The 19,419-nt window shown below is 28.8% G+C and overlaps 1 protein-coding gene across 1 annotated transcript; it reads left to right on the plus strand.

Annotated features, from left to right (window-relative positions):
- Positions 1 to 13,931: 13,931 nt before the first annotated feature.
- LOC133793713 (pathogenesis-related genes transcriptional activator PTI6-like) lies at positions 13,932 to 15,825 on the plus strand. The gene has a single exon (XM_062231008.1). It carries the CDS (start codon positions 14,521 to 14,523, stop codon positions 15,535 to 15,537), a length of 1,017 nt encoding a protein of 338 aa, XP_062086992.1. The 5' UTR covers positions 13,932 to 14,520; the 3' UTR covers positions 15,538 to 15,825.
- Positions 15,826 to 19,419: the final 3,594 nt, after the last annotated feature.

Below are 19,419 nucleotides of genomic sequence, written 5' to 3' on the forward strand. Positions count from 1 at the left end.
GCCTGATATCTGAGTTCATGAGGGTCGCGGTGCGACCCCGCAAACTCAGCTTTCTCAGTCCAAAATCCTTTCAAAAATACCCCAAGTCAGTACCAAACTCATCATTCAATCACACAACATCCCTAGAACCTTCCAGGCAACAAACCCCACGTTTCCAATGGATCAACAACTCATCGAACCGTGAAATCCAATTCAAAATTTAAGAAACTTAAGGAAATGGAAAATCAGAAAATTAAAGCTTAAATTACCTTTGATTATATCATTTTTTCCGCTTAATCCTCTAGTTATCAAGTTTCTAATCTTCCCTAGAATCGTTATGACTCTAACCTGGCTTGAATCTGAGCCCTAAAACTCGAGTTTCCTTCGAAAATGCTAATGGCGTCGAATGAGAGAGCGGGAGTGAGAGAACGAGAGTATCAAACGTACTTCTGTTTATAACAGGTTACTTAGGGCTCAAGTAACCTTAAGTAAATCCCAAGGCTCGGGATACCAAAAACGTCATCGGGGTTAAAATAGTCAAAATTTCTAGAATTCCCTCCTGACTCACTAACTCCAAATATATCCTTGAATATTCATTCTCATTACCCAATATCCCAGTAATGTACTAAATACCTAAAATACCACATTGACTCACTCCAAGTTAAGTATTGGTCTCGTTGTGACTTTTACACTAGCTTGCTCCCTAGGACCGCCTCGTGCCGAGTAACCTAAATATATCCACATAATATTGTGGTCTCACACTGTTGACGCCATTTTTCGTCAACTTAAAATGTAGAGCAATTAAACAGTAGGAACTATGACTCAGATGAATAATATGGTAGAACAACAAGAGTTTTACATGGTTCAGCGGTTAACCCTGCCTAGTCCACGAGTCTATTTTATGAAGACTTGGAGTTTTTTGGAAATCCTTCAGAGATGGATTCTCCAGAGTTTCTCCCAAGATATCAAAAGATCGGTCATTTACAAATGTTCATGAACTCTCTATTTATATAGAGCTCTCAGAGTACATTCCCACATATTTCGGGAATATGCTCCTGCTTATTAATTAAAATAAATGTATTAAATATTGTAACTCATATATAAAAGGAAACGTCCCCTGAAGACCAGGAAACAGGTAACATACTTGTTAATATCCCTTTAATGTTGGGATGTTACAACAATAAATATCTTTAAACGTACGGAACGTGTTACATTAGATGACTCATCAAATCTTCGAGGTCAGCAACCAGCATCATGTCAGTCAAGGTCTACGGATAAGTTACGAACTAGCCGCCTTATTCCAAGACCAGCTTGGAGAAGATAGATACCATCGAGGCTGTTACATTTTGAGCTTGTACTCTTTTAAGCTCGGGCTACTTGATCCGAAGACACCCGACAACGGATATATCCCGATTCTATGTTCTTTCGAGCTTAGAAAGAATTTCGAGGTTACATGTCTTCGAGGTTGCCGTCTTGCTTCGAGGGTTTGACATCTGGACCACGAACATGCATTTTATATATCTCGAGCTCACACTTGACGAGTTCGGCTTTCAAGGTCACAATCTCAGGTCTTGAAATTTGGGTGTAACACAAACAAATATCACATATGTGCCAAATATACCCATAACAGACTAAATTACAAAAATTTCCCTTCTGATAAGAAACAGGCTTACATGCATATTTAATATACATAAACATGCATATCAAGTCATATTATAATATAACTCACATAATCATGCAACAATACACATATGTATCACATAAACATATAATTTATATAATTTGCCATCCTAGCCCCCTAATCAAGACCCTAAGCCTTATTAGTTAATTTGAGACGTTACATAAATAATTTAATATATTTTATTGAAAATAAACATATGAGTATATTCAATTTGAACAGAATAACAAAATGTATATATTAAAAATAAATGTTTACATAACAAAATGTTGATATGTTCTGAGCAACAAAAAATAAATGTATTAAAGAAAGTGAAAACATTTTTATATACTCCAAACAATTTACTTACTAAAAATATAATCATTATCATAAATTATATATATTTTAATTTATATTCAAATTAATATAAATAAGAAAACTCTATAATATAAATAAAAATAGTATAATATAATATTAATAATGTAATAAATTTATGGTATCAATTTAGTATTTCTTAATATAAATGTAATCTATTATGTAATTTTCCCTAAAAAAAAATAGTTGGTTGAATCATTCTTTAAAATTATAATATATAAAAGTAAAATAGCCGTGGTTTAAAAATACTTGTAATGAAAAGATATTATTCTACCAAAATTATATATAAACTAGAAAACATAACCGCGCTTCGCGCAGTCTTTTGTAATTATTAAAAAATATACATATTTTAAAATACTTTTAGAAGAATGCTACGACATAGATTCTTTTTCACCCTACTCGCACAACATGTTCCTTATATGGACACGTGAGGGCGTATTGAATACAATTTTTTTTTCTTCTTCATAATGGTGTCCATTGTATATAAAATCTCTTGCAAGTTTTTGAAAAATTCTGAATAATTAAAGTACTGAAAACAAAGTTCAAAAAATTTGTTGTACGTGTGCATTTATTTTTTATTATTATTATCATTATTATACGCTTTGCGTGATTTTTTTTATAAAAAGTCTAAATTATGTATATGGAAATTTATGTTTTGTGTAAGACTTATTTTGGGCGATTATCCGTTTGAACTTTTTATTTTTAAAAATTAATTTTTAGAACTCGTGTTTTGTCAAAAGGTTAAATATAGGATTGGATAGATCGATTATTTGAACATTGTATTTTGGGCGATTACTCGTTTTGACCCTTTATTTTTATAAATTAATATTTAGACCATATATTTATTCAAAAGGTTAAAAATTCTTTATAAAAATTAAATTATATATAATTTATGATTTTTTGTAAGGGTTCACATCATTTTGAACATTGTATTTTAGCCGATTACTCGTTGGGGTCTTTATTTTTAAAAATTAACTTGTGGACCTTAAGTTTTGTCAAGATGTTAAAAATAGGAATAGATAGATTGATTATCTGAATACTATACTTTGACCGATTACTTATTTTGACTCTTCATTTTTAAAAATTAACCTTTGGACTATGTATTTATTCAAAGTGTTAAAAATTCTTTATAGAAACTATATATACACACCATTTTGGACTTTGTATTTTAGCCGATTACCCGTTTGGACCCTTTATTTTTTAAAATTAACTCGTGCACCTTGTGTTTTATCAAAATGTTGATTACTCGTTTGGATAATCTTTTATATACAGCTTCAAAGATATTATTTTATTAGTATATTATGTAGTATATATTTGTAGGTTTTTTTATTATTTTATTTTTTTGTTAGTTCATTAGGTATTTAATTCAAAAAATATCTTATTTAAATATCTAAAAAATAACGTTTAATGTAGTTTTTGTTTTATTTTATTTTTTGTTAGTTTATTAGGTATTTAATTAAAAAAATATCTTATTTAAATATCTAAAAAAATAAAGTTTAAATAATTATTAAAAAAAATAAATAAAAAAATAGATTAAAGGAGAAAATAGAAAAAATAGTTTGGAGTAATTTTAGAATGACACATCATCTCCTTATTAATAAAAATGAATAAAAAAATTAGATTTAAGGAGAAAATAGAAAAAATAGTTTGGAGTAATTTTAGAGTGTCACATCATCTCTTTGAAGCTCTCTTTTATATATATATATAGATATTAAAAAAATATCTTAATTAAATATTTAAAAAAATAAAGTTTAAATAATTAATAATAAAAATGAATAAAAAAATTAGATTAAAGGAAAAAATAGAAAAAATAGTTATTAATAATAAAAATGAATAAAAAAATTAGATTAAAGGAGAAAATAGAAAAAATAGTTTGGAGTAATTTTAGAGTGCCATATCATCTCCTCATTGAAGATTTCCTTTATATATATACTAGAAAACATAACCGCGCTTCGCGCAGTTTTTTGTAATTATTACAAAATATACATATTTTAAAATACTTTTAGGAGATTGCTACGATATGGATTTTTTTTCACCATACTCGTACAACATGTTATTTATATGGACACGTGAGGGCGTATTGACCACAATATTTTTTCATAATAGTGTCCATTGTATATCAAACTTCTTGTAAGTTTTTGAAAAATTCTGAATAATTAAAATACCGAAAACAAAGTTAAAAAAATTTGTTGTACATGTGCTTTTTTTTATTATTATTATCATTATTATACGCTTTACGTAATTTTTTTAATAAACAATCTAAATTATGTATATGGAAATTTATGTTATGTGTAAGACTTATTTTGGACGATTACCCGTTTGAACCCTTTAGTTTTAAAAATTAACTTTTAGAATTCGTGTTTTGTCAAAAGGTTAAATATAGGATTGGATATATCGATTATTTGAACATTGTATTTTGGCCGATTACCCATTTTGACCCTTTATTTTTATAATTTAACATTTGGACCATATATTTATTCAAAAGGTTAAAAATTATTTATAAAAATTAAATTATATATAATTTATGTTTTTTGTAAGGGTTCACATCATTTTGAACTTTGTATTTTATCCGATTACCCGTTAGGACTTTTATTTTTAAAAATTAACTTGTGGACCTCAAGTTTTGTCAAAATGTTAAAAATAGGAATAGATAGATCGGTTATCTGAACACAATATTTTGGTCGATTACTCGTTTTAACTCTTTATTTTTAAAAATTAACCTTTGGACTATGTATTTATTCAAAGTGTTAAAAATTCTTTATAGAAAGTAAATTATATAAATATATATAATTTATGTTTTACTTAAGGGTTCACACCATTTTGAACTTTGTATTTTAGCCGATTACCCGTTTGGATCCTTTATTCTTTTAAAATTAACTCGTGGACCTTGTGTTTACTCGTTTAGATAATTTATGGTTAAAAATTGACATTTGGATCTCGTATTTTGTCAACAGGTTATAAATAAAAATAGATAGATTATTTATTTATTTATTATTATATATAGATTACTCATAATATATAGATATAGATTAACATAATAGAGTGTCTATGTTTTTTCCAAACTAACTATTTATCACCACACCATATGATTTTTTATATACCGCTTCAAAATTTTTATTTTATTAGTATATTATGTAGTATATATTTGTAGTTTTTTTATTATTATTATTTTTTTAGTTTATTAGGTATTTAATTCAAAAAATATCTAAAAAAACGTTTAATGTAGTTTTTGTTTTATTTTATTTTTTGTATTAAAAAAATAAAGTTTAAATAATTAATAATAAAAATGAATAAAAAAATTAGATTTAAGGAGAAAATAGAAAAAATAGTTTGGAGTAATTTTAGGGTGTCACATTATCTCCTTGAAGCTCTCCTTTATATAGATATTAAAAAAATATCTTAATTAAATATTTTAAAAAATAAAGTTGAAATAATTAATAATAAAAATGAATAAAAAAATTAGATTAAAGGAAAAAATAGTTATTAATAATAAAAATGAATAAAAAAATTAGAGTAAAGGAGAAAATAGAAAAAATAGTTTGGAGTAATTTTAGAGTGTCACATCATCTCCTTGAAGCTCTCCTTTATATATATATATAGATTAAAAAAATATCTTATTTAAATATTTAAAAAATAAAGTTTAAATAATTAATAATAAAAATGAATAAAAAAATTAGATTTAAGGAGAAAATAGAAAAAATAGTTTGGAGTAATTTTAGAGTGTCACATCATCTCCTTGAAGCTCTCCTTTATATATATATTAAAAATTAATAATAAAAATTAATAAAAACAATTAGATTTAAGGAGAAAATAGAAAAAATAGTTTGGAGTAATTTTAAAGTGTCACATCATTTTCTTGAAGCTATCCTTTATATATATATTAAAAAAATATCTTAATTAAATATTTAAAAAAATAAAGTTTAAATAATTAATAATAAAAATGAATAAAAAAATTAGATTAAAAGAGAAAATAGAAAAAATAGTTATTAATAATAAAAATGAATAAAAAAATTAGATTAAAGGGGAAAATAGAAAAAATAGTTTGGAGTAATTTTAGGGTGCCACATCATCTCCTTGAAGCTCTCCTTTATATATATATAGATTAAAAATTAATAATAAAAATGAATAAAAAAAATTAGATTTAAGGATAAAATAGAAAAAATAGTTTTGAATAATTTTAGAGCGTCACATCATCTCATTGAAGCTCTCCTTTATATATATATTAAATAAATATCTTAATTAAATATTTAAAAAATAAAGTTTAAATAATTAATAATAAAAATGAATAAAAAATTAGATTAAAAGAGAAAATAGAAAAAATAGTTATTAATAATAAAAATGAATAAAAAAATTAGATTAAAGAAGAAAATAAAAAAAATAATAATTTTAGTGTGCCATGTCATCTCCTTGAAACTGTCATTTATATATATATATATATATAGATATAGATATATAGATTTTGCTTAAAACTCGTAGATTTGTCACATAAAGTTCAAAATTTTACTTTTTCTTTTTTCGTTCTTAAAAGATAATGCTTCAGCAATATGAATATGTTCAGCTATATGTGAATATGACAAAAAAAAAAGATGCCATAGATGAGCAAAGTAGCGGTAGCTAAAAATCTGAATTGAAAAAGATTCATTTGCTACCCCACCCCGAGCATGAAGATAGTAAAATAATGGGCAAAAGATTATTTACCTATTTAATTTCCAATCTCTATTGTTTATTGGGTGTATGGAAAAGTGTGGGAGAGAATTGTACAAAATGGCTTGTCTATTTTAATTTTAAAATTAATGTACTAATATGTAATTTTGGTCAATGATTTTTTTAACAACGAAGTGGACTAAAAATAAGTGGGAAGAGTATAGAAAGAGGTGGAATAGACACTCACTTTCATTGTTCTCGTTTTTAACCCATGAGATTCGTGTAACACATGATATTTATGCAAACTTTTGGGGGAGCTTTGGTATTGTTTTTTATTTTTTGTTTTTAAAATTATATTTCTAGAAATGAGAACATAAAATAGTTTTGTAGTTTTAAAAAAATCAACAAGTGTTTGGTTAATATTTTTTATAAATAATTTTTTAGTTTTATTTATTTTTTAAATCTTAAATAAAAAATTATTAAATATATTTATAAAGGAAAAAATATTTTAAAAGTTTATAATAAATAATAAGGTAAAATAATGTGAAAGAAACGTTGATGAAAAATAAAAAAAGAAAAAGTAAAAAGATAAATTTTGACAAGAATAGAGAGATATTAATACAAAAAAAAAAAAAAAAGTAATGAGAAAAAAAATAAAGAAATAGAAAAAAATGAGAGAATATACACTCACTTGCAATTTTGGGATATCGTTTTTAACCCAAGATCTCTTATATATAAAGACAATAGATTAACTAATGTCTTAATAAAATAAATAAATAAATAATAATAATAAATACTATTCTATTGTAATTGCTTTCACGGCAATTAGAAGTAAAGGTTAGCCAAAGAATGATATAAGCAAGTGGGTCGAAGTGGCTTATAGGCTCAATACGTGAGCAATTACCCTCATTTTGTTGTATTGCAAAACGTTGAGAAAATGCCGTATAATTGCAAAGTTTCTTCTTTTTGTATCATTTGACAAAACTCTCCCAATTTGTCATATAATTGAAAAACGCTCTGTGAAAATGATAATTTTGGCGTTTAGTCGCAATATACGTTTGCATTGAGAATCAGGCTTTTTATCTAAACTTTCTAAAAGCTATCAGTTTTAATATTTGAAAATGATTTTACAAGAAAAGTTTTTTTCTTCTACGTAAATATGACAAAATTAGACAAATTTTCGATACATTCCAGAATCTATAAATTTAAAAAAAAAATATGGGATCCAAATATATAACTATTTATATGGAAATTTCTAAACCATATATAAATCAAACAAATCATAATTTCTGGTCAAGAAATTCATCAAAGATTCCAACGAAAGATAAGATATTGCAATCTTCTCCGAGTCGATGCCAAAGAAGGAGGCCGGCATTGTGTGACCTGTAATATTATAATGAACCAAAACATCTTCTTATTATTTTTCTTCTTCTTAAATTTGAGAAACTATGATTTTAAAATAAAAACTTCTAACCTCCTTAAATTTTATAAATCATAGCATGTGTTTTTTTTTTTTATTAAAAAAATCTTGAAATTGTGAAATATGAAAAACAAGACACAGAAATTAATTGCCAATTATTGTAACTGAAAATAAGACAAATTTTAAAATGTTAAACTTTTCATAGTTATGAGTGTTGGTTATTTTTTTTCACCAAAACTTTTTAAACAAAAATAACATACTAATATCTTTAAAGTTTTCATTATTTCGTTAATTTTGTGGTATTCAATAACAAAATCAACCCATCTCTAGTTCCATTGAAGGAAAAGATGCTTACAAATGACATTGAGTTCATTTTTTTAAATGTAAGGAAATTTCTATAAATCGGTAAATCGGACATAGTCCATTATATGAATATGTTGCTCATAGAGCATGATCAACTATAATAGGCTTGCTAAGTCGTTTACAATAAAAATGAAGAAAGCCCTAATAGCTACCCCAACTAAAGGTCCAATAAGCCGCCAACTATCGAGCATAAAAAAAGTGTGGGATAAACTAGGTTTCCAAACCGAATGAGCGTATGACAATTTTAACCTACTAATGACAATGAGCCAAAAGTCTTCCAATAAAAATTGGAAAAAAAACAAACTCATTATTTAAACAAGAAATAAAGGATGCATAGCAACAATCAACTATGCTCATAAAATTCGACTCAAGAGAACGAAAATCTACGAGGCATAGGGTCAATAAGGATAGAGATAGATGAATCCCTCGAATCAAAAAGCAAAATGAAACAAGATTAAGATCCCTGCAAACGCAATCTGAGCAACTTGGTGAGACACCAACCACCCAATAGAATCCAAAGTTATCATCTCACACCATACAAACTAAATCCACCACTAAACTAGCAAGACAGTGGAAAAATTCCACCTGCACTCTGGAAATGAAACAAAAGACAATAAAACAAAATAAAACCGGAAAATTAGAATACAAACAGAGAGAACTCCCAAAGCAATCTGAACCTAACCCAACCCTGAAATCCCTTGCTATTCCGGCGACAACCACCACCCAAGCACCACAGCTCCAATCGACGCAGACCCGATGTCCCCATCGTCCACGCACCCACCGACACGCCACCATCGCTGACAACGTAGATCTGACATGTCGACAAGGAATCCACAACCCATACGTCGCCGACGAGGGAGCCACAGCTCAAGGCAAGGAACTAGGAAGCACTAGAGCCACACCGGAGACAGCACCAAGGGCCGGCTCTGGGCATAGGCAGGCTAGGCCTGTGCCTATGGCCCCCAAATAAAAATGCCCTAATTTTTAAAAACGCTAATTTTTTCTATACAAAAGGCCCATAATTTTATAAAAATACCATTTTATATATAAATATTATAAAAATACCAAAATTTTTCTTGGGCCCCAATGCCCATGGGCCAGCCCTGAAAGCACCAGGGTAGAGGGTGATGGACTCGGCCTTGGGAGAAGCCAGAGTGTTCCTAGAGATGCCTTCCGACAAGAGCCACACCCAGCCCCAAGGGAGGGACGGCGAGCCTTGGTCGGAGGTGCAAAAAATTTTGGCGGCTGGTTACAGCGATAAGGAGAATTAAAAGGTTTAGGTTTTGATTTTTGAATGTAAAATATATATTAATTTAGAAAAGACTTCACAGTAGCTTGTTTCAAGTTTCCTTAGTTTCAGAGTAGTGACTACTAGCTACTAATATTTTTAGTAATAAAATAGCAACTAGTTACTAAATTTGAAAAAATAGAAAGAAAAATAAAATGAGAAGCATGATAGTAGTAACAAGAAACTAAAATTATTGAAATAATTAAAAAAATAGAAAAGGCCTAACGAAGAAGAAGAAGAATAAGAAAATACGTGGCAACTAGTTACTCCTTGAGAAAGAATGGGTTCTCGTATCCTCACTGCAGATTGTGGTGATCAATTTTAATGGTGTTTTTTCTACAGCAGTTCCAGGTTAAGAAGAAAAGAGAAGAATACACAATAGTAATTAAGAAGACGAAAAATTAAATATTTTTTTTATAATAAAATAGATAAATTTACATCAATATCCTTAAAATTAGACCATATAATTAACACTATACTCTATAGTAATATATGACTTTTCTTTTCTTCATAAAAATTTAAATATATGGAAAACAACATCATGTATATTTAACTAAAAAGGCTCTTCCAATACTATATTTATAACTCAAAAATCTTATATATATGTTTATTTATATAATATTGTAAAGAAATGCGATTAAACATGAAATCTCATTACAAAAATAATAACTTGATTGGCTATTGATTTTCAAAAATACTAAATAGTTATTTACAAAAATACATACTCATTTTTTTTAAATATTCATAAAACAACTAACTAATTCAAATACATAATTTATTTTTCATATTATAAAATTTCAAACTAAAATTTAAAAAACTATTATTTTAAAAATAAAAAATTAATCAGCCCTTAAGCTTTTTTCCTTTCCAACACCCTTTCCACTAAGGCTGATCATTGGGCGGGTTGGTCGGGTTACAAGGCATTTTTATCCGTCCAATGTCATAATCGAGTTAGCAAAAGTGACCCGTAACTTGCCCAATTAAGAAATTTTTTTTTTTTAACCCGTCCAATAATTTGGGCGGGTTAACCCGCCCAAACCGAAATGATATATTTTTTTTGACGGGTTAGTCGGGTCAACCCGCCCAAACCGAAGTGGTTTTTTTTTTTTTTTTACATTTTTTTCTTTTAAATACTAGTACTAATAGTGTGAAGTTTATCTTTTTAAACTTAAAACAATATTTTAAATTTATAGTAAAAAAATAAAACAAAACTTAATTAATTTATATATTTATTTGAATTTTTTTTTATATATTAATTGGCAATATATTAATAATTGCATCAACATTAAAAGTATTAAACAAAATAACAAACATATATCATTAAAATGAAAAATAAAATTAATATAGTCGAAAGTTCAATTACAAACAAAAGTCCAATTACAAATATAAATTTAATTAAGTATATATATATAAATTTAATATATTTATTAAAATGTATTAAAAATAATAAATTAATAAAAAGTTCTTAATTGGGCGGGTCAGGTTATATTGGGCGGGTTGATAGTTATTTTCAACCCGCCCAATATAACAATTGGACAGTTTAAATTTTAGTCGGTTTATTCGGGTTGCATTTTTTGGCGGTTTTTTTGGGTTGGTTTTAGCAGTTTATTTGGGTTGGTTTTAGCAGTTTATTCGGGTTGGGCGGATTGTAAAAATTTATGCACAGCCCTACTTTCCACATCGTATTAAAGTACACTTAATAATCTATACAATCACTATTTTTTAAATTAATTTATACTAATTTTACAGTAAACTGCACCATCATATTCTATACTTTATAATAGTAAACTACTTTACTAGCTAACCAAAAGAAATATAATGTCATTTATTTGTAAAAAAAAAATTAAGAAAAAAAATGGTAGTTGTAAAGTTAACCGTTCAACTTTCAAATACCAATTCAACTCTGACTGTGAGAACCAAAAGTTACATAACATAATTATAAGTATATAAACTCAAATTTAAAATGCGAAAGTAGAGCTCTTTTTCTTGTTGCTTTTTTAATTTTACCATTTTTATTTTTTGACGACATGAAGAATAAACCATGCATAAGGCTGAATTATCTTCTCTTTTTTTTTTCTTCTTTATAAAGTTAGTTCACCCGTAGAGCTTAAATTTTATACCTATACAATCTAATAGTAGTAATCACGTAACACTAGACGTTATAACAGGGCCCCAAATATTTGCTCTTTGGTCAAAAAGCAAGTATTGCAAGTTGCCGAATGCATGTAAAGAAGTATGATCTGTTCATATCAACTGTAACTTACTTTGAAACTAACCCCACTATGGCATAAAAAAATAAAAATACTGTGGATTAATTTAAATGATAAAAAAAAGGTTATTTCTGATTAAGTACAACAAAATGAGCACCCGTGGATGGTTACTCATGTACTAGAGTTGAAAAATGATACAATTATAAGGCCCACTGCCTTGTGAGAGCTTAGATAGCATTTAAGCTCTACAATTACCAATACCATACCATTACTATGAACTCGTGAAGATTTTTTCTATAAAATTGGGAGGAAATGAAGCGTAAAATATATAAAATAATACATGGAGGAAAGTCAGGTGAAATAAATGAGAAAATAGTGACAGCAAAAAGTGAATGCGAGAAGGTTTCTTTCCCATTTCCCACCTAACTTCTCATCTTCCCTAGCCACACCTTTCGGTCCGGTCCAGTCCAGTCCAGACCCTCTCTTTTTTATCAGACCCAATTACGGTCCAATCAATCACGCTGTTGCTCGGCCCGTACCATTTTTACATTTTGTTGAGATTTACTTACTGTGTTTTATTTTTTTAATTAATAATTGTTATATAAAGCCATTTGACTTAGTTCCTTCACTTTCCAATAATTAATATATATTGACGTGTGTGTATATAAATCAATTATTTAAACATGATTAATTACATGGGCACGTATACTAGGTTCCAGCCCTTAATTTTCTTGTATTTATGAGTCTTAACATTTTAGCGCCTCACCTTTTTGTTGAAAGGGAATACTCAATTTGTAGTTATATCATGAGAACGAGAATGTCAAAGAACAGATAAGTACAGACGGAATATAAACCATCTTAGACCACCAAATTATTATTATTGTTTTCTAAATAAAAGATAATCTTATTTACATATCTTCAAGCGGAGTATGTTTTGGCTAAATTTCAATATGTTGAGCTAATTATTTGATGTAGTGTGTAGCTATACATCTACCAATAATTTTCGGAGTTAAAATAAGAGACACCAATCATATAATTGGAGTATCAACCATTTTTTTTAAGATACAAAGTGAAAATCTCATTTTTAAGGAAAGAATGACTCTAATACAAGATTCGATGAGCCGAAAGATGAAATAATACTTAGTGTTAGCAATAACGACAACATAAGTCAATAGGATCAGCACATTCACAAAGCTATAATCGATAATGAAATTATGAAAAATACCTAATGTACTATCGATGCAATCCCACATTAAAAAAAATCAAAATTAGAAATAAATAGTTCAAAGTAACAATAAAGCCTACAGTAGTTTCCTGCAATATTTTATTTATTTATATAGAAAGAAAAGCTAATTAGAGTTGAATCTATCTAGCTTCTGAGAATGAGTGATCACTATTTTGAAATCGGGGTATGTTCTAACATAAATTGATACTACAACTTTTTCTTAAGTTCCTTTATTCCCAGGATAAAGTATTCCCGTATCTAATTTGCATGCACAGGCAGCTATCAAATCAGAGTTTTGGAATGGTCGATTTAATTATACTCATGCAATTACGAATTGGCACGCAAGCATAGTAACAACTTTGCTAATTGGAACTAGAATAGAAAATATCAAAGGCAGTATATTAGGCATAAAAAATATATGATTGGTTCAGATTGTTTTTCCTCTAACTAATGCCCAAATCTTTTAATACAAAAGAATATAAACAGTCTAATTCTTGGTTGACAAGTAAAATTATATTTGTATTGTTCTTAAGTATCTCATTAAATAAATACTCCTATGTGTCTCTATCTGATTTCCTCATTGGAAAAGCCTTCCTTTTTTAATTTTATTAAATAATGGTGGTTATTATTAGGATTGAAGTGTAATTATGGGGATAAATGAAAACTTTGTAATTTTGGTGTGAAGTCAAAGTTTGACTGACAGGACTGTGACGAATGACATTTGCAACGTGTGCAAAGGCAAAAGCTACAGGACCTGGTCGTCACGTGCCCTTAACTCGAGAATTGGAAGAAAGGAAACCGCTAATTTCACTTGATACTTAAATAATTTATTTAAGAGTAATGAAATAAAAACAAAAAAAAAAAAAGCCTCACCAACTTGGAGATGAGAGAGGGATTGGAGCGTGGAATTTCTGCCAGCTTTCTTGGGACCCAATTATCATCCAACGGCATATAATTATTCCGTACGTGACACGTGTAGAAATCTAAGGCCTCAACCAAGATGCGGCGATTCGTAAGGAATCGTCGGTCTAAGCCGGAATCTCCGGGTGTAACATCAAATTAAAATCTAAAAACATACTAATGTTAAAGAAAAACCACGTAATTCACACACTAAAAAATAAATTAGAAAAAAAATGATATATGAAAAGGTAAAAAGAGGATACCAAGGTAGTCTTATAAAAACGGGATTCCTGGCATTTTATGTGAACTGAAATTCGAACTATTTCAGCTTCATTTTCTTCTCCTCTAATCCATAGCTTCTCCCTCTCTCTATCTGAGCTTTTATTTCTGGTTGTCAATGGTCGATTTTTCAGTATTTACAATACTCTCTGGTTGATTTAAAGATATCATTTTTCAGAAATGGATTCGGTGAAGTTCTCAGAGCATCGAACAGTGACCGTTGTTAAGTCATCGCAGTCGAAGAAGCATGACTTCAGAGTCGTACGGATTCATGTAACGGACGATGATGCCACGGACTCTTCAAGTGGAGAAGACGAAGACTGCCGAGAGTCATCGGTGGCTGTGTTGAGAGTGAAAAGGCATGTGAGTGAGGTTAGGTTCGAGGAGTATTGTCCCAACAGTCGACCAGAGGTCCGGAACTCGAAGCTTAAACCGGCCAACCGTAGCGGAGCTCGAGCGTGCAAATCAACGGCTGCTGCGACGGAGCAGTACTTCCCCAATGGTCCCAAATTCAGGGGAGTTCGGCGGCGGCCCTGGGGGAGATGGGCGGCGGAGATTAGGGACCCGTCTCGGCGGACGAGAGTTTGGCTTGGCACGTTCGATACGGCGGAGCAGGCTGCCTTGATGTATGATGAGGCGGCGATTCGACTCAAAGGACCTGGAGCGCAAACCAATTTCGGGTTCGATCCTCGGCGGGAGCCCTCAAACCCTGTCGTTGTCGTTGAGGATCATGATCATGATCATCGTGATGCTGTTGGGATGGGGTTTTCCGGTTATGATTCCGGGAAAGAATCCCAAGCTCTGTCTTCTCCTACCTCTGTTCTAAGATTTCAAAACCCACTTGATCAGTCAAATCCAGAGTGTACGGACTCCTGTACTCCTATTGCTCCTACTCCTACTACTACGAAAAATAGTACGGATAGAAGTAGTTACTGTACACCAGCTGAACCCCAACTGGGTCTGTACCCTGCTGATTCAGAATGGTGTTTTGAAGATGATTTTTCGTTTTTGGATTCGCATATCTTGAGTGATGATTGTTTATATGAAGAAGGTGCTCCACCGCTATTCGTAGACGATCAAGTTCATTATGTACCTGAAAAAATCCCGGCTGAGGAGGATGATTTCGGGGGTGTTTTGGCTGATTTGGATGGAGATTTTGGGTCGTGTAAATGGGACGTCGATCAGTATTATTTTTAAGACCATCCATAAGAATGAGAATGATCCGGAAATGATGACCTAAACATTGATCTTAATTAATGGTGGGTTAGGATAGGGAAGGAAAGTAGTAGGTAGTGGAGGTGATCAAAATCTAACGAGTTATGATACATATTGCACGACGATTAATTCTGATGATCATTGATCTATTTTTGTTTTGTCTCGTATGTATATTGCAGAGCAAGCTCAAAAAAAAAAAAATTGTGTAAATTTCTTTGTCTTGTGTTTGGGCGATCTGAGTTAATTTAAAATGTCAACTTTTTGGTTCTTCCCAGCTTGTATTTTTTTCATTTGGTCGGCGTTTTTATTTACTTATTTAGATTTGAGTGTTGAGCATTTATATATTGATGGCTATACCACTTGTATAAATGTATGGTGTTTTTTTAGCTTATGAATGGTAGTACTATAGATCAAGTTGAAGAGTAGTGGAAAGTGGTTATTTTTGAGTTTTGTGCTTATTGGCTATGACCCATTTTGGTATGTTGTTGGTGGGATACTCAAATGACTCTGGCAAAGTAAGGCAAAGCTAATTTTCCCATGTTCAGCGGTGCACTACCTGAGGTTTTTAAGAGCCACTCACAATTAATTACTGAGATTTTTCTCCAGCCATTCATTTATGGGTAAAACCCCCAAAAAGGGTTTAGATCCATGTCTTGTCAACATGCATATTCCAATGCTAGCCTATACTTTAAACTGTGTTTCAACCTGCCCATCTCTCTACTCCATTTATATGATTATATATATATATATATTGAGGCTATATGTACTTTTAATGTTAGCGTCAAATGTAAGCGAGGAATGAATTTTGGCTTCAGTATTTAGGAGCATCTTTGTTACCGAAATTGGATGTTTGATAATGATGAGGTATTGTGTATAAATCATAGTATAGCTGCAACACCTAGTAGGACATTGACACATGCTCTCTCACCCCTCCTACATTACATTATTCTTGGTAAAATGTGACAAAGTGATGTGTTGGCAGAGTATATATATTATTGTGTTCTCAATACAAGAATAAAGATCAGTTGGGCGTAATTTCAACTTTCAATAACATATATTGGTAAGAATATAGTGCTAGTAGTTATCATGAAGTGAAACAAATCCCAAAAATGTTAGGTAGGTAACAATTTTGATAGACCTGTCTAGTTTTGTTTCAATTGAATCTTCAAATTATTTATTGAACATCACTATTCCCCATAATCCCCAGCATGAGTGCAAGCTTGATTTGAAGTAGTGGACCAAATTAATTACCCTTTGCAACAAATACTAGAAACATTGACCCTCAAAAGTCAAAAGTCTTGATTAATCAGATATGTGTTTGTGATGGTAACCCTTCACTCTGCCCGGGCCCATAGAAATTCAGAGCAAAAAGTCTACACTGAAAAAACCATATGTCTTGGAACGGATTGGTTGGTATGAGCTAGGGCTATGGAAGCTTATATAGACTTTGTTATTTCTAAGAATAGACTTAAAAAACGCAAGACAAATTGACACAAGGCACCAGCTAGACTAGCTTTGCTTTTTCTATGTGCATATATGTACCGGCGTGCTTCTTGATTTTCCGGCTATTATATGAGTAGAAACCGTACATAAAAGGGTCATAAAAGGGTCTGTGTGGTTACTGTAGATGTCTTTTCTTGGAAAAATTTCCGCAAATGGATTGGTAGGTGAGCTTATTAGTACATATAAAAATGGCATTTCTAAGAAAAGAAGTACTGTAGTACTAGCAATAATCTCAGTAAAATTTCAAAAGAAAGAGAGAAAAAGCCTTTTGCTGCATTGTATATAAATGAAAAAGAACGATTTCAGAGATAACATCCTATCATATCTCATGCAAGCCTGTACTGGGGCCCTTGCTCTTCACATCATTTTTTTTTTGTCAATTGGCTTATAATTTTTTTTTAATCTTTATAAAATTTCAGAATGCTTTAAGCCTTTAACAACGTACATAGAAAATTCAAATTTGTTATTAAGCACTATTGATGATATTTTTTCCTCCTCCTTTTTTTCTTTTATTAAAAAAATATATATTATATTCGTACATACACATAAAAGAAAACATATTTACACGAGAAAGAAAAAAATACTATAAAATATCTTTACTTTCTTAACTAATCCCTCTTATTGAATAGCCCTAATAAATACCAACTTCTATGTATCATTTTTGTTAATGATCATGAATATTCCACGATATGCAAAGAACTTAATGGACTAAACCCTCTCTCGTCTCGTGTTTCAACTATTATATACAGAAAATAAATGTAATTTTTTATATATATTATTTATTTTGCAATTTTGCACTCTATTATATGAATTATAATAATTTTTAAAAAATAAAGTTAATTGAATCATGTGCTCATATCATATATTAAAAGTGTAAAGGAAGGTATACAAAAGGGCTACCCTCCTCTTAATTATAATAAGCTTTTTAGGAGCACGTATAAATATTATTAAGTAGAAATAACAGAGCATATTTGTTGAATTTTAAAGTTATAAACATGTTTATTTAAATATGTATTTTTTTAAATTATTATATAAATTTTAAATAAATAAAAAATATCATAAAAATAAATAAAATAAGTATAATATAATGTATGACATAAATGTATTAAAAAAGTTATGGCAAAATATTGTCTATAATTTTAATAAAAATCGGTTCACTTTATTTTAAATATATAATAAAATGAATTATAGTTCTACAATATATATAAATATTTATATCAATAATTTATATATATATATATGATATTTAAACACAACATTAATATAGATATATATATTTCCATGCCTACAAGACATATATATAAAATACAATAATATTTAAAAAAAATTAATAATAGAATAAAATAATAATAGAAAAAGTCATACTCTAGAGTGGTATGCATGCATAAACTATTTTTAGTTTCTAATGCATTTCACAATGTTCTTTAGTGAATTTGATGAAGAAAAAGAGCTTTAATCACTTGATAAAAAATAAACTATCACACAAATTTAGAAGATAAAAAAATGATATGTATCACTTTATTATTTTTAAATAAATATGATTTAATTATTTAAATTATCATAAAATATCTTTAAAATATCATATTTTAATTAATTTATATATTTATTTTTGTTTAAGTTTATGTTTGCTCTAGTTTTAAATTTGACAGTGACAATAAGATATTATATATTATATGTTAAATTTAATATTAATATTATACAATAATTTTAAATTTAAGTTTGTTGCTAGTTGATAGTAGATTATATTATATTCTATATTTAATATGATACTATTCTAATACTTTTAGTATAAGTTTGATTAAATTTTATTTAAGTTATAAAAGCTATGGTTTTATTATTTTTTAAATAATTATCATTGTAAAATATCTCAAAAATATCATATTTTAATTTGTTTAATTTTATTTGAGTTTAAATGATGTTTACAATCTACCGTTAAATATAAAAATATTATGTTATATATAAGAATATTACGTTAAAGTTAACATGAAAAAATAAAAAACCGTTAAAACCAAAGTTGTTCTAATTATTGGTGAAACTTAAGAGGAATTATAGTAAATGGTCCAAAACAATGATATCAAGAAGCTAAAGTGTTCATTTTTAAAATTGTTGAGAAATGACAATTTTACATAGTTGATTATCTAAATTGCCATTTTCTATAATTTTATTTATTTATTTAGGAGCGTATGACTTTAATATAGTGATATATGTATATTAATTTTGTTTAATTAGTTTTTATTTTAAAATTATATTGATTTTTTAAGTTTTTTATGGGTTGTAGGTATATTATTTTTCAACTAGTGTATATATTTTTTGTAGTATGGTATATCATTTTTTTTTTATGATATTTAGTTTCTATCTTAT

The sequence above is a fragment of the Humulus lupulus genome, chromosome 8, assembly GCF_963169125.1.
Source record: "Humulus lupulus chromosome 8, drHumLupu1.1, whole genome shotgun sequence".
In the NCBI taxonomy this organism is placed as follows: Eukaryota; Viridiplantae; Streptophyta; class Magnoliopsida; order Rosales; family Cannabaceae; genus Humulus; species Humulus lupulus.

Bases quoted from the DNA above. Each gene is read 5' to 3' on its own strand.
- LOC133793713 (XM_062231008.1), top strand. From the start codon at position 14,521: ATGGATTCGGTGAAGTTCTCAGAGCATCGAACAGTGACCGTTGTTAAG.